The 16,428-nt window shown below is 39.0% G+C and overlaps 2 protein-coding genes across 5 annotated transcripts in view; one reads left to right on the plus strand and one right to left on the minus strand.

Moving 5' to 3' along the window:
• Positions 1–236: 236 nt before the first annotated feature.
• IFT74 (intraflagellar transport 74) overlaps positions 237–16,428 on the plus strand; it is a 41,225-nt gene continuing 25,033 nt past the window's right edge. The window contains exons 1-8 of one of the 4 annotated variants that reach the window (XM_081845095.1): positions 237–464; positions 1,749–1,892; positions 3,095–3,230; positions 3,708–3,756; positions 5,304–5,402; positions 6,052–6,112; positions 6,271–6,330; positions 7,578–7,639. In XM_081845095.1, the coding sequence (XP_081701221.1) occupies positions 1,773–1,892; positions 3,095–3,230; positions 3,708–3,756; positions 5,304–5,402; positions 6,052–6,112; positions 6,271–6,330; positions 7,578–7,639 (587 nt within the window). In that variant the 5' untranslated portion in view covers positions 237–464; positions 1,749–1,772. Of the gene's footprint in view, positions 465–531; positions 548–1,699; positions 1,893–3,094; positions 3,231–3,707; positions 3,757–5,303; positions 5,403–6,051; positions 6,113–6,270; positions 6,331–7,577; positions 7,640–16,428 lie in introns of those variants that run through there. The other 3 variants (XM_081845096.1, XM_081845098.1, XM_081845097.1) reach the window with 3 other exon arrangements.
• Positions 8,194–15,705, minus strand: LRRC19 (leucine rich repeat containing 19). Its single transcript, XM_081845429.1, has 5 exons — positions 15,592–15,705; positions 13,860–13,937; positions 12,088–12,598; positions 10,735–10,926; positions 8,194–9,200 (listed from the first exon to the last, which is right to left on the minus strand). Exons 1-5 carry the CDS (start codon positions 15,622–15,624, stop codon positions 8,887–8,889), a joined length of 1,128 nt encoding a protein of 375 aa, XP_081701555.1. The 5' UTR covers positions 15,625–15,705; the 3' UTR covers positions 8,194–8,886.

A 16,428-nucleotide genomic window follows, 5' to 3' on the forward strand; every position in this document is an offset into this window, starting at 1 on the left:
CACCAGATACATATATATATATATATGTGTGTGTGTGTTCTGTATTTTGCCATACTAACCGTACCCAACTCTTAACACTTCTATGATTCCAAGTATCATCTCTAGGGAGGGGGAAATGGACTGGCACGCACGCGCACAAGGCTCGTTCCTCTGCCCATGCGCCAAAGTAGAAGGGTGTGAGGCGAAGGCTGCGCGTAAATCTCGCGATGGAATACGGGAGCGTGAGGGAAAAGGAAGAAGCCGCGCTCGGCTTGGCGCCAGAGCGACTGCGCGGAGGGAGCGGCGCCGGGGGTTGGCTGGCACGGTTGCTAGGTTACGGCTTGCCGTCGCGCGCGCGGAGAGGAGTTCGTGGATGGGAGGGAACCGTTAAATTAACGAGTCTCGTTAGCCCACTGCGCGTGCGCGCGGGGAAGGGTCAGGTAAGAGGAACCGCGCAGGCTGGAGCGCCGACCCTCACGACCCCCGTACGTGACATGCCTCAGCCCCTTCCCCTCCCACGATGGGCCCAAGCCGCCCTCCCCATTACTCAGAAGGAGGCGGGGAAATGGTGCATGGAATTTAAGGCTGAGGGTGGTGGGCGTCACGTGTGAACGCTCTCCTGCGCGACACGAGTCGTCGCAAAGTGGAAAAATAAAAAGCGCCCAGTAACTCAGACCTCCTCCAGGGAGTTTTTCTTTTAAAGGTGTGGGGGGGTTAATGTTTGTTAAGGTTTCTGGGGAGTAAGGGACCGAGCTGCCCTTAGTATGTTGTTGGGCCATTTCTGGATTAATAAAAAATAAAACACAACATCAGGTTTGGTTTACAGAGCTTTTGCAATCTCTTCATGCCTGTATTACAGATACCCACAATATGTGTCTGTTGAAATAGTGCCCGGGGGGGGGAGCTGCCCCTCATCAATAAAAATCAATAAAAATACTTAACTGAGGCTCTGCCCCCCCCCCAAAAAGCCTGCCCCCCAAAAAAAGCCTTCCCCCCCCCCGACAAAAATCCTGGCTATACCCATGAAACAGTGACTTGTATGTTTTCATCAATTGCTAGTGTTGTTTTTAAGATACTGTGTTCCGTGGTTTCACCCCCTATTGTAATTTCATATATGTAATCACAGAACTGCAGAATTGGAAGGGGGCACGAGGGTCATCCAGTCCAACTCCTTTCAGTGCTAAAATCTTTGGCCCAACGTGAGGTTTGAACTCGTGACCCTGAGATTAAGAGTTTCAAGCTCTACGAACTGAGCTATCCCAGATTGATGTCTTTTATTTTCTTAATCTCAACCACATACGTCAAAGTTCTTAAGACTTTGCTCCATCATGAAATGATTCATAGATAATCTCTCACCCAAATATTGACCACAACACCCGTAGTTTTAGTAGGCTTGGTTCACCATGAGCTTACATTCCATGCCCAAGGACTGCAGGCAGATAAATTGTATTTTGATCTTCTGGCTACTGGACAGGGCTGGCTTCAAAATAATGATGGTGTGCATATGCATTTTATTTTATTTTTAGTTCTACCTCCTACTGAAGACTTAATTCTAAACACACATTTGATTCCCTAGTTACTGTGTTGAAGATAGCTGTCCTAATGGGCATATTTACCCTGCGTATGGCATGATTCCAATTAAAAAGCTAAAGAAAATTCTTACTTGTTTTATTTAAAATGTTTTCTTTATCCGTGACTTAAAAGTTCTCTTTTAATACAGAATACACATTTAGAGGATTTTAGTGTGTAACGTATTCTTGTTTCTAAAGAGAAATTTGAAGAAAAGAGAAAAAATGGCAAGTAATCACAAGCCTCCTACAGCCCGCCCGTCTTCAAGAGCAGGACTAGGCCTGGGAGCCAGACCGCCCTCATCCTCACTACGGCCTCCATCCGCAGCTCTGCTTGGAGGAGGAGTAAGTTAAAATTAATCTTTTTTTAAAACCTACTGTGTTTGACAAGTGATACAGTTTCATTAAAGAGTTTATTTTCATTTTCTGATTCCTAAGCTAGAGCCTTTTCTATCCAGTGCAGATTACTTTGTTATTGTTTACACAGTGTCTCCAGACATCATAATATACACACCTTTGTGTACAGTGGTACCTCGGGTTAAGTACTTAATTCGTTCTGGAGATCCGTTCTTAACCTGAAACTGTACTTAACCTGAAGCAGCATTTTAGCTAATGGGGCCTCCTGCTGTCGCTGCACCGCTGCTGCACGATTTCTGTTCTCATCCTGAAGCAAAGTTCTTAACCCGAGGTAATATTTCTGGGTTAGCGGAGTCTGTAACCTGAAGCGTATGTAATCTGAAGCATATGTAACCCAAGGTACCACTGTATATTGTTTAACATAAGGGATTGTGTAACACGAAGGGATAGGTGTCTGCTCAAAGGATCTTATCATCTAAAAGTAGCAGCTAAAAACCAGTCTATTCTCCCATGTTTTTGGCATTTTATTTTCCTATTTATCTCTACTGCTTTTTGTGGCTCACACTCCCGTTCCTTTTCCTTTTCATTTATAAGCTTGTAGGCAGGGCTTCTGTGTTTGGGTGCTTGATGTGCTTATTGATACCTTTATCTTGTTATTAATTGCTACAACAATGGCTTGGATCTGAACATGTGTGTGATAGAATCCTTATGGTTATTGGTAGCAGAATTGCAGAGGAGCAGAAGGGTTACTCTTTATCCACAACTTTTTTGCTCCAAATTGCACCACCAGCCTCTTTATCCCTTTTCAGGGTTTCAAAATCACCTTCCTGAAGCTGTCTTTACAAAAGTTTGTGGGGTCCTGTTAGGTATAAGAGAATCTTTAGGGTGAAGCTGTTAAACTAGGACCTTTGAGACCAGTCAGCTATGAAACTTCACTGGCTGACCTTGGGCCACTCTAACCTACCTCACAGGGTTATTGTGAGGATAAAATGGGAAGAAGGACTGTCACCACCTCGAGCTCCTGGAGGAAAGGTGGAATATAAACGTAACAAAAAAGGTGTGTGCCATGTCATTTGGTTTCATTTAAATCTCAAGACCTCAGCCTGTTTATTGATAAGTAGATAGACTAGTTTACTATTCTTCAGAATGGCATTCATTATTTTTTCTACTGATTCTGTTTTTGGTGTTAGATCCCTCCAGGAACATCAAGACCTGGTACACGTGGTGGATCCATAGGTACTGGTGTGGTTTTGTCCTCCCAGATTAAGGTTGCAGACCGTCCAGTGACGCAACAAGGGCTGAGTGGAATGAAAACTGGAATGAAAGGTATTTTAAGATATGAAGGCATACAAACATTGAATAAGTTAGTCTTGTGCCTGTGATTATAAGGGGAAACAGAGCAATACACTTTACAGTGGTTTTGGCCTCATAGAGACATGAAATGTGTCGGAACTTAGGACAAGGCAAAGCATTTTTTTTAATCAAAGCTCCATCCTGACGTAAGGGCAGAACTGAGCTAGCATCTGTGAAATCTCAGGTGGAACTTGGAAAGCTGGAATAGCACCAGAAGCTTTAAACCTAGACAGGTCTTATACTTTTCAGAGCGTATGACATTACATCATGGATTATTTAAGAGAATATGTACATTACATTATTTATAGAGGATTTATTTCAGCCTCTCTCTGTCTCTTTATGGTGATTTTATCACCTTGCATGAAAACAACCACTGGATTCTTTATTAACACAATTGTTTCTCATTGTACTGTGGTGTCGGGTAACAATTTTACATTTGTTATTTGTTAGGTCCACAGAGACAAATTATGGATAAATCCTATTACCTGGGAGTGCTCAGGTACGTGAAAGTTATTTGTCACCAGTGTTTGTGCTGTTTTTATATGATTGTGTCAAGAGCTACTGCCTTATTGGCAGTAATTAATTGGCTGTCTCCTTGATCTTGCCTAACTTACAGTGTTTGGCAGGGATGATAGAAGTTTTTTAGCTCGTGTCTCCTTAGCAGTAGCTCTTCCTCCTTTCATAGTCCAGCCAGCCCATTTTTCCTGCACTCAGCACAGGTATAGAGGACTGGCCTATGTTTTGTTTCACGCTTGTCTTATCCCACTGCCTTCCCTACTGTTTGTCTGTACCAAATGCAGGCCTTTCCTTCCATTTCTTTCCTGTTTGCTGGAGTAGATACTTGTGACCAATGTCCAACTGACTTAATTTGCTTTACTGGGAACCTCACTGCTTCCAGTCACCCAGCTGTGCTCCACGCAATCTGACTTGGAATCAGCATAGGGTTAAAAATACTTTTTGAGGTTGAAGCGAAAGAGATTTGTGTAGAACTTTCTACCTTCAGAAGTGCTCACCAAAAGAATGGTCAGGTTACTTAACAGATTAATATTTAATTGGCAAGTTGTCAATAGCAGGTCAAGTATAAACACAACTCTAAAATATTAGGGTTGGCTTCAGCTAATGAGTCCGTCAGCAAAAGCCCACACAAGGACTTCCACTTGTGCATTGGGGTTCCCACCTCCTCCCTTACACCCCCTTAGAAAAAATAGATCTGTGGTAGAAAACAACTATACTGATCACTATATAGCTATTTTTAAAATTGGATTCAGTATCTGAAGGCTCCTAAAACAAACTCTACCTTGCGGAGTTGTGCTGCCTTGCAACTCATTTGCCCATCTAAAGGATAAAGTAGCATATGTAGTGCACAGAACTTGTACCCGTCATCTTTGGGGTAGTCCTCTTGCCCCCTCACTCTCTTCCCAGAGTGACCTTCCAAAAAAACCACTAGATACTGACCAGGGTTTTAGCATGATGTGGGCCTTTAGAAATGTATAAGTTTACTAGGCTTCACTGGGCCATAAAGATTAAACCAGACACCCTTTTTATTAATAGTTCTTGATTGAAGAAACAAAAAGTCATACAATGCAAAGAAAATCGTAATTAATCAAGACGTGTTCTCTGTGTACAACTGATGAGGCAGGGGGGAATGTCCATTTGAGCAAACCAACCCATTTGAGCAAATAGATTTGTATAAAGAGTCCAGATATCAAGGAATTCCCCATCTTTCTTGTTTTTATGGAAGATCACCTTCTCATATGCAGCCAGCTGAGTCATGTTCTCTGCCCACTGTAGGATTAGGGAAGTGGGCTTCTTCCAGTACTGATGAACTAGACATTTATCCATCATAGGTGCCCTTAGAAGCCAGTTAAATTGTCCCTCTGTCAGGTTCCAAAGGACTGGTACATAATTCAATAAATTACCGACACATACAAATCTGAAGAGGTGTCCAAAACCATATTTATATGGCAGATGACCTCTGACCCAAAGGCTGTGGCTTTAGAACAGGACTAAATTACACTTAACATAAGAACTATTTTTTTCCTACAGGAGCAAAATAAATGAACTCACCGCAGAAATTAACAAGCTTCAGAAAGAAATTGACATGTATAATCAGGAGAATTCTGTCTACCTATCATATGAAAAAAGGTGAGATAGATTGCGCTTATTGTCATAGAATTGTAGAGCTGGTAGGGACCCTGAAGGTTTTTAAAAACTTTTGTGTTAATTAAAGTCAGTGGATTCATGTACACAAGTAAATTTGGATTGGAAACAGCAAACTTGCAACTTACGTAGGGTTTACATTCCAAGGATCATGCCTAAAGTCAAAATTGCATATACAGTGGTACCTCGTTTTGAGTCTGCCTCGTCGAGCGTCCATTTTGTCGAACGTCTGTGGCAAACCCGAAAGTACCGGAACAGGTTACTGCCAGGTTTGCCTCATGCACAGAAGCATAAACCGCTCCACGTGTGTGCGCAGATTAGCGCTTTGTCGTGCATCCTTTTCATCTAGCATCAGAGGCTCTGGAACGGATCCCTGTTGCAAAACAAGGTACTGCTGTCGTCAGAACACATTGGGTTCAATGGCAGCTGGGATTGCCAAAGTCTTTTTTCCTGGATGTCCGCCCCCATTTATTTATTTATTTATTTATTTGCCCAGCAGGTAAAGCTGCATGCATGCAAGTTAAATACATGTAAGTTGCAGGCTTACTGTATGTTAAAACTTAAGACTTGCTTTGATTACCTATTATCACGTAAGCTATGTTGTATAGTAACTGTTCTTTTCCTGTTCTCTTAGGGCAGAGTCTTTAGCTAGTGAGATCAAAGAGTTTCAAGGGCAACTAGCTGATTACAATATGGTACGTTATTGTTTATATTACTAATATTTATATATATATATATTACACACATTGACAATATTGGATCTAATTTTGAATTGCAATTGCATAGATAATTACCTATAGATAATTCATTGGGAATAAAACTAGCAATTAATTGGGTTTCTGTGTTGTTTTAGCTGGTGGATAAACTTAATACCAATACCGATATGGAGGAAGTAATGAATGACTATAACCTGGTGAGTATTAACATTGTTTTATCACAGTACTAGTTTTGCCTGAATTGGTTATTGTTCAACATGGACTGCTGCTAACCAGTGATGCTCAGTAGCTGCTGGAAAATGTTTGAAAACAATTGTAATTGATTCTCAGGATGAGTGTAACTGCATATACTGTTGACCCAAATACATATGCAGAGTGACATTTCAAAGTAGCATCTTAGTTAATAGAAGGAAATATAAAAAACCACAATTCTTCCAAACATTGGATCACAATAGAAAGGACCTACACAATTTAAATTTCCAATTAAATGGTAGTTCAAATGAAACATTAAAAAAACATTTTTTTTACCAGTGAAATGAGTAGTTGATACTAGCACATGGAAATTTTACTGATCAGCTGTTTGGGAGAGGGGAGCAAGAGCTGGTTTTAAACCGTCATTCTCACCCTCCAAAGGACCCCTTCCTGCAAAACATCTTATCAGTGAGATGCTTGCAATTTATTTGAAATTACTTGTGCTTGCAACTTCATCTGTTGCTGTCAGCGTCTGTAACTTCAAATTTGCCTGTGGCATACCTTGCTGTCCTTACAGCACAGTACCTGGCAAGGATCTTTTTATTTCCCTGGGTTATTCAATCCTCTGAAAATTGCTGTTGTGGTGTTCGGTGTTTTTAATTCTGCTGACTGCTTTTAAAGCGCTCTTTTACTTTGTAGTGTTTTAATGTTATCGTTTTAAAGTTTGTTTTATTTTTTGTTGGCTGCTCTGAGAACCTGTTAAAAGGTGGGATAGAAATCAAATAAATAAAAATAAGTAAATTAATATTTGTGGAGATCTGATACTTCATTCAGTTATGCCAGGTGTGGGGAACCTTTAGCCTGCTATATGTTTTTGAACTTCAAATCCTATCATCTCTCTCTACTGACAGTCTTGCTGAGGCTAATGGGAGTTTGTAGTTCAGCAGCACCAAAGCTCCCCCTGAGCTATATAAACCTTTTACCTTTAGACATAGTCCAACCATTATGCATGTAAATTAGTACAGACGCATTTGAAACTGCCCTTAATTCTGATTTATGTTCCATTTCTCAAACATATTTTTAGGATCATGTTGTATTTCTTGAAAATCATTTTAAGAATGATCTATGGTGTATAAGCTATAATAGCAAATTCAGTTGAATTAAAGACATTGGCTCTAGAAACGGGAAATTTATTTGCTGTAGATATAGCAGAGCTATTCTCATGCTGTTGGTGGCTATGTCTTTTTAACAGTTGAAGGCTCAAAATGACCGTGAAGCTCAGGGCATAGACATCATTTTTACAGAAAGACAAGCGTAAGTATATGAATTTTTAAAAACAAAACTGGAAAATAAACAAATCCATAGAAATGTTCTGTATTGTGTTATAATGCTATTCATGGACCCCCGACACTTGTCTGGTCTTTGTACTCAAGCACTAGCAGGTATGTGCTGACCTTTCACACTTTAGATTATTATTATTTATTGAATTTATAAAATCTACACCAAAACAAGTCAGTTTTAAATAAATAAAAATTCAGCTCACCATCACAAACCCCAGAAGTAGCATATAGGATAAAAGATTTAATTTAACATTGAACCCTGAGGAACCCCAAATTGAAGGTTCCACAGGGCCAAAGAACACTCCTCAAACATCACCCTCTAGAAACAACCATCCAAGTAGAACTAAAACCGGCGCTGAGCGGTGCCACCCACCCCTAATGCAGACAGCCACTCCAGAAGGGTACCCATGGTATCGGCCTGTTTTTCTGATTTTTTTGTTCATTTAAAAGTGCAAGCAAGCATTTTTATTTATTTTATTTATCTTATATAGATCATAGTTGTGTAGTGCAACAAAAGCGAAACTCAGTTTCTGTTAATTAGAATTATTTTAATTAATTACATATTTCTGGATGTTCAGACACAGAAGATGTTATTTCTTCTTCATTGACGGTCAGACTCTAAACTCCAGGGGATGCCTCCTTAATGATTTGTGTAATGACTTCCTTAGCATGCCCGACCCTTGTTTTGCCTGTTTTTAAATATGCAGCCGTTCTTCGGAAGTCGAACAGAATTCGTTCTGGAAGTCAGTTCGACTTCTGAAACGTTTGGAAACCAAGGCACAGCTTCCAGTTGGTTTCCGATTGTGCAGGTGCGCCAGAAACAATAGCAGAAGCCACACCTGACATTCGGCTTCCAAAAAAATGTTTGAAAACTGGAACAGTCACTTCCAGTTTTTGATCGTTCGGGAGCCGGAACGTTCAAGTCCCAAGGCGTTTGGGAGCCGAGATACAACTGTATAGGGCTATATTTCTCTTTCAGGTACCCAAACAAAATGCCCTGATTTACATACAAAAAAACCTTTGATCCTCCAATACCATTTCATCAATAGTGGTTTTCTGTAATGATGACAAGATTAAATTGTGCATATTTTAATTAATCACAAGCAGCAACAGTTTGGTTTTTTTAGCCCATTACTTTATAAAGCTACAGGTATGACAGCCCTTTGCACATATTTCAGAATGGGGCAGAGAGATTCAGACTGCAACATTCATAGTAACTCTTCATGTATCAATATATTTGTCTTCAATAAATCCATCTTCTTCTGGAACAAATGTATGAAATTGTTCAAAAACCACAACCGATTCTTCTTCATTGGTACCTGGTGTATGTGGGAATGCGCAGTTATGAGATGTGAAAGTTTCTTCAAACATCTCTGGTTCATCTTCCTCCAAACGACTATGATTATAACTAATCAAATAACGGTACCATACTGGGAATTTGATGACCATTCCAATCAGCAATGAAATGCTGATAACAACAACCAGGACACCAATCAGAAAGGTCCAGCTTTTGCCAGGACGATGAACATCCACACCTTAAAATAAATCAAACATCGTTTTAGTACTTTTCAGTGTAAATACAACTCTTACCCCATTTTTCCTCATAAGGCTACCTTTCAGAAGTTATCAAGTAACTTCCCTCTCTCCATAGAAAAATAAAGGGCTGGAGCTAGACTCCTTCCATTCACAGAAGTGAGTTAAATCCAGCAGAGGTTCCCACTCTGCAAATTGCCTGCTTCTGTGGGCAGAAGGGGTATAGGTGATTTTTGCAAAATCCCATCTCCACTGCAACCCCTGGTACCGCCCCCTATACTGTTTCTCAGGGTTCCCTAACCTTCCATATCAGCTTTTCAGAGGTAAAAGGAGCTGCAGGGGGGAAATAATATGCAAAAGTCACTTTGCACTTCAACCCACTGGAGAATCAAGTTTGTGGTTTTGCAATTCCCACACCTGTGACGCCAACACATCATCTTTAGGACATTTGACTATTAGCCTTTTAAAAGCAGTGTTTTAGTAAAGTTTGGCACTTGACTGAACATATTTCAGTAATTACTCTGTTAAAGAATCCTGAAGGCATCTGTTGTTAACATAATCATGGGGATTCAACTGGTACAGTTAAATGGACATTATGCTGTGTGCTTGGATCCCAGGTACCTGCCTCATTCCAAGTCTAGTTATGTCTGTTTGTCTGTGACTAGTGACCCCAGATAGGCATATTCATCCAAATCAGTGGAAGAATTCATCAAGGTTAATGAGGCCCTGGGCGAGTATCTTGAATTAGATCAGCTGAGATCTAGCTGCACTAGAAACAAGTTTAACAAAAGAATTTGAACTTTGTGCTCCCAATGACACATGGCTGTCTGGGTTAATCCGACGTTTACCAATATACATAAAAAACTAGAAAAGGCTATATTGCAATTATATATAGCCATCATAACTTTCAGCATATTACAGGTACTTGTTTTAAAAGACAATTCAAAAGCTATTTTGGTAATACATCTAATATCTTTATCAATATATATGCAAAATATTCCAATTTATATGAGGATAGCATAGAGACTGGAGTCTATAAACCAAGCCAAGGACTGACTCCTTGTTGAATTTTGCTTAAAATACACAAGGCTGTGCGAGTTCTTCTTCCTGAGAAATGTAAAGGAAATGGTGGAGCTGCTCTTAACAGTGTTTAAGGAAAAGAATGCACAGTTATCGGTTTGATATAATGGCCGAAGAGGAGGGGAGCAACCTTTACCAGTTGCCCGTTCACCTTGCAGACCTTTGCTCCCTGTGAAAATCTGCTGGAGAGGGTAGGGGGATTGTGGGAAGACTACAGAACGGGTGGGGATTGGGCAAAAATAATGTTCTTCCTTCGACCAGCAGGATCCCTCTGCTGGATCAAAAGCTATCCATGAACAGAGGGAGCCCTACTTTTAGCAGACAGCTAAATTTGGATTCAACACACATTTGCTTTAAATTCTGTATCAGTTCACTAAATGATCTTTAGTATTGTTTCTGAAATGCATAGCTTCTATAGGCATATGGGCGCTGCTGGTAAATTAAACTGAAATATACCTGACATTAGTGCTTTTCTATTTGTACCATTATGCAGAGATAGACTATCATTATTAGGATTAAGAGAAGTGAAAGATAAGGTGGTTGCTTCAGTCGTCCTCTCTCTTTTCTCACAGTCAGCTATAATTGCTGTCTTGATAGGTTGTTTTTTCAGGCTGCTTGGAGACATACACAGAGTACCGTTCTCATTGTCTGTAATTATAAACATTTCAAAAAGATTAAAAGATTTTAAAAATTTGGTCTGTGCTGACCTTAAAAACAACTTCAGACAGTATAGTTTAGAACTTTGCCATGCTGTCCCAGCAAAGGAAACTACCCAAAAAACCCCACCATACAGGAAAGAAGATACAGCAGCAGGTTAGGAGAGCAATGGGAGGGAATGAATTTTAGCTTATTTTTATAATTTTACTGTTTATCTTTTAATAATGTTTTATGGTATTTTGTGTAAAGGCATGGACCTCACAAATTTAATAAACTTTGATGATGTTTAGAACTTTAAAAATAATCCGTGCGACCATCTAGTGCAGGGGTAGGCAAACTAAGCCCGGGGGCCAGATCCAGCCCAATCACCTTCTAAATTCGGTCCGCAGACAGTCCAGGAATCAGCATGTTTTTACATGAGTAGAATGTGTCCTATTATTTAAAACACACCTCTGGGTTATTTGTGGGGCATAGGAATTCATTTATTATTATTTTTCAAAATATAGTCCGGCCCCACCACAAGGTCTGAGGGACAGTGGACCGGCCCCCTGCTGAAAAAGTCTGCTCACCCCTGATCAAGTATGATAGGGTTGCCAGAGGCAAATATATTATTTCCAACAATTATTCATTCCATGAAAATATTCCTGGCCTTCAAATATATGAATATATTCAGTATTACCTATACTGTAATAATCTCAGGCGGGTTTGACTGTGCTGTTCATCTGTTTAATAGGAGTCTTAAGGCTGGGAGTAAGTTGCATTGAACTCAGTGGGATTAATTCTTAGTAGGTGCATATAGGATTGCACTGTTGTTATTTTTCTGAAACCACATTACTTAGTACATTTCTAGTTCATAGGGCAAACGCCTCTTTTCCTATACAAAATCTGTTGGATGAATAGGAAATTTTCAGACATGACCTTTTCAAATACCAACTTAATGTATGCGCTCGGCATTTAGTTCATATTTTATCTTTTTGGTGTGCTTTTTATTGACAACTCCTTTTAGCATTTTTGGCTCTCAGTCTAAAGGAATCCTTATCTCAAAAATAAAAGATGTAAGGATAGCTAAATTCATACATCAACGGAGTACACTTAGTCATCCTGAAATGGAAATCTTATAGATTAAAACACAATACATTTTTTGATACTTACCCATGGTTACTTTAGTGGTCTTCAGCCAACTCTGTAAACTAACGAGGTCACATGAACAATTCCATGGATTTCCAATTAATGTGATATTGGTTAAATTAAGGTATATTTTTGCATCAAAATATCTCATAAGGTTATTTTTTAGGTTTAAGACCACCAAGCTCTTTAGCAATACAAACACACTGGAATCTAATTGCACAATTTTGTTATTCTGTAGGTTCAAAATCTTTAGTTTATTTAAACCAGCAAATGCTGCTTGTTCAACTGTACTGATAGAATTATTGCTGACATCTAGAACTGCTAATTTTGAAAGTTTGTCAAAAGTAAAATTACGGAGAATAAAAATGGAATTGTTGCTTAGGTATAATTCTGTAATATTCATGTACTTTTGAAGATTTGTGGTATCACTTTCATTTAAAGTGATGCTGTTGTGACAGAGAACTAGTATAGAAACATTTTTGTCTAGGCCAGGAGGGACAGAAGTATAGTTTTTTGCTGTTTCCTCGCACTTAACCTGTTAAACAAAGAGAGAGAAAATGTTACAAATACAGATTGGGGAAGATTACCAGGATAAAACAGATAATATGTTCATCAAGCTCTCATATGAAAACTTTTCTAAAATATATTGATGTTATTGTTTGTTGTAAAGGAAAATTCTGCCTGGCTAATCTTCAGAAAGAAAATCCTGTAACAATATAGAAACAAAAGCAGCAGCACAAAACAACCATATAACCATAAATAAAGCTACAGCTGTTCAGATTTGTGGTCCTTCATATTAGAGTCAGCTATATGATCAGTATGTGAAAGAAAATGACCAAAAAAAGTAGTTCAGGCTGTAGGAAAACAGGCCTGCTCCTTTCTTGTTGAAATCTTGGGGCTCAAATAAAAAATGTTGGAATTAAACTCTTTCCTACGGTAGAATATTGAGCATAGAAATCTGAAATACCTGAATCATTCAGGACTGAATATAAATGCTTTGGCAGAGAGTTGTAGGGCTAAAGGGAACTTTTATAAAAAACAAAACAAAACATCTATTTCCCCACCTTGCTTAATGCAAGGCACATCCCATACCAGCCTACAATGACCAGAACAAAACTCATAGAATATTTCTTCCTGGTGCTAAGAAGGGAGTACCATGAAATAACTGCAGTATTTTGCAGGTGATGAGAATCATAATATGATTGGTTAGGCACTGTATTCTGTGGGTTTTGGATCCTTCACATACCGTACTCTATCATATATATTATTGGCATCCATCTGTCTCAAAAGACAATGGAGTTCACCTCTAGGGGTGAAGTCAAATCACCACGTTAGCTGCACCCAAGTGACCTCCCCAGGGTGCAAGCCTGGGCAGTGTGTATGGTATTCCTGGACTGCTCAGATGACCAGACCTTGCTGGTGTGGTCTAAAGGAAATCAAAGCAATATGTTTGACACCAGCTTGGTGGCAGGAATTGCTGGAAAGAAGTACCATCCAACCGTCTTAGGGACTGCACTCCGGATTTGTGTAGGTTTACCCACAAGCATTTCCTTCTGAAGATATCCCGCAAGGCAGCGGAGGTCCTATCATATAGATGAATGTGATAATTTCTGCCACCCCAACCCAAAAGAGGAGTTAAAATAGCCTTAGGCTGCAGTCTTAAGTACGCATAGGAGTCAACCACATTGAACACAATGTGGCTTTCTTCATAGAACACGTATAAAGGATCAAGCTGTTAACAGCTTTATAGGAAAAGTAGCCAAGTAGTAGTAGCTTGATTTGGTTATGAAGCTTACCATTTGAGAAGCAGCAACTGGATATAAAAAGAGAGCTGCAACCAGTGTCGGGAGCCAAGCAAGTTTCATATTCTGAACCTGTAGGTACATGTTATCGCTTGAATAGTATTGAAGCTCAATTTAATGATGAAAAAGAAGTTCACAAAGAGCATCATAGTTGTGATTGCAAAGCCAAGTGAATCAACAGGATTTGTAGAACTGAGTAAAATATGAAAATATAAACTATATATCGTTTGTGCTATGAAATCAGGCCTTTGTCATCTGTCAATGTTCAAGAAATTATTTCACCTAGTGTTCTTTTTTTAAAATATTTTTAATTAAAATTTACAATTTAATATTCAGCACATTTATCATATAAAAGAAAATAGAATAAAACAAAACTACCCCACCCCGTGACTTCCCTCAACTTCTCCTTCTGGTTCTTTGACAGTTTGCTACTTCTGCTTAAGTTTTCTATTATTTTTCATCTTTCAGCTGAATGCTCTTACATTCTTATCATTTTTATACCAAATTTTCTTCCAGTTACTTCTTACATTTAATTAATTTCCATATTGTTGTTTCTTAACCTTTACTCTTGTTTTCCTAATTGTAAGTGTTTTACTCAAACCCTGCTAGTGAGTCCATTTCTTTACAATATTTCTGTAAATACATCATGAACGATTCCCAGTCTTTTTTAAAGTCTCTGTTGTCTTTGTCTAGTTCACCTAGTGTTCTGATACTTTAAAAAATGACATAGCTGTGATCTGTTGAGGTGTCCTGTAGAAATACAATAAAAATTATCCAAGTACTGATGTTCTTTCATCAGATGTCTTAATACTATCGCTATAGCTGTTACCAAATATTAACAAAAGAAACTGCAACAGCTATACAGTACTTCAAATATTTAGAATCTTTCTTCCTGCCCATCCTCCCTCCAGAGCTCTGAAATGGCGCCACTGATCAAGGCTACACAAGACATGAGCCATATCTATTGCACTGGTGAGAACTGCTTGACCCTTCCCTATAGGGAAAAGTTTGCAAATCTCAAAAGATAGAGAAAAGCACAGCCAGCAATACAGTGGTACCTCAGGTTACATACGCTTCAGGTTACATATGCTTCAGGTTACAGACTCCACTAACCCAGAAATGGTGCTTCAGGTTAAGAACTTTGTTTCAGGATGAGAAGAGAAATCATGCTCCGGTGGCATGGTGGCAGCAGGAGGCCCCATTAGCTAAAGTGGTGCTTCAGGTTAAGAACAGTTTCAGGTTAAGAACAGACCTCCAGAACGAATTAAGTACTTAACCTGAGGTACCACTGTATCTAGAAACATTGGAGCACCCAAACAAGTAATATCAATAACCTCTCAAAACCCACACAAAAGTTCTAGTGTCTCTTGTGAAAACTTCTTCCTTTTAGTCCTTGTATATATATGTATTAAAATCGAGTAAAATTCTTCAGGGATTAACATTTATTTCTGAAGTGTTCCATTAAAGGCCCTCCATTATTTAAGAAGAATAAAACGGGCAGCTTCCCTGTTTAAACTGAGGGGAAACATTTGAAAAATATTTTCCAAGCTTCCAAAGATGTCCTCTTGCAAAGCCATCGAGTGAATTCATACAGCTTTGAACCAATATAATATTTAAACTATAATCTTAATAGTTGGATTGCGGAACAATTTATTTTATTATACATTTGTTAATAAAACAAACATCTATACGTTTGATAATACTAGCAGTTTACCCAATCTCTTACCTTCTTATTTTTTCTCTGGAACATCATATACATGTTTGCGTGTATCCTTGTGGATTAAAAAAAAAGGAGAGTACAATGTTAACTTCGCTTGGCTTCAACCTTTGTACCCTATTAGCAAGCAGGTCGTTTAAAATAAGGAACTTCAGGATGCCTTTAGCAAAAGATTGACTTGGGTTCATATGTGACTTAATAGACTTACAGCCAATAAGGAAGTTTTAGAATATGATCAGGTATCATGTTTATGACATGAAGTGAGGGCGAAAGAGCAAGTTTACCCACGGTTAGAGTTTCCAATAAAACATGGTTGTATTGGAAACAGAGAGCCATGGGTAGAAGTTTATTTTTTAGTGGGGTACAGTTACCAAACATCAGACATAAATCTACAAAGTGCATATTAAAAGCGACAGCTAAAAGCCTTTGCAGTTGTTAACACGCTGATCAGGGTGGAGGTTAGGTATAAGTTACATTCAAAGAATTAAAAATCACCTTTAACGTTCATATGTCACATGTATCATTCAGTCAAAACCAGTGAGAGGAGAAGGCACTAAACATTGTGGATCAGTTCTAATTCAGCTGTGACTATAGTTGCTCTGATTCCAGTTTATGCTAACAAAGATTCAGTAACCTGTTTGACACCCATCTGCCGGTTCAGCTCAGGTTCACATGAGAAAGTATAACTATTCATATTACGATAGTGATTTGCCTGTGTGATAGAGTGGGCGTGATCATTGTGATATTATGCCCTAATCTTCCTATGTGGTAGTTTTACCTTTTAGCAATGGCTTTGGCTAGATTAAATAAATAAATAAATACAGTACGGAACCTGTTCCAGAAGTC

The sequence above is a fragment of the Podarcis erhardii genome (assembly GCF_964252035.2).
Source record: "Podarcis erhardii genome assembly, chromosome: 17".
NCBI lineage: Eukaryota > Metazoa > Chordata > Lepidosauria > Squamata > Lacertidae > Podarcis > Podarcis erhardii.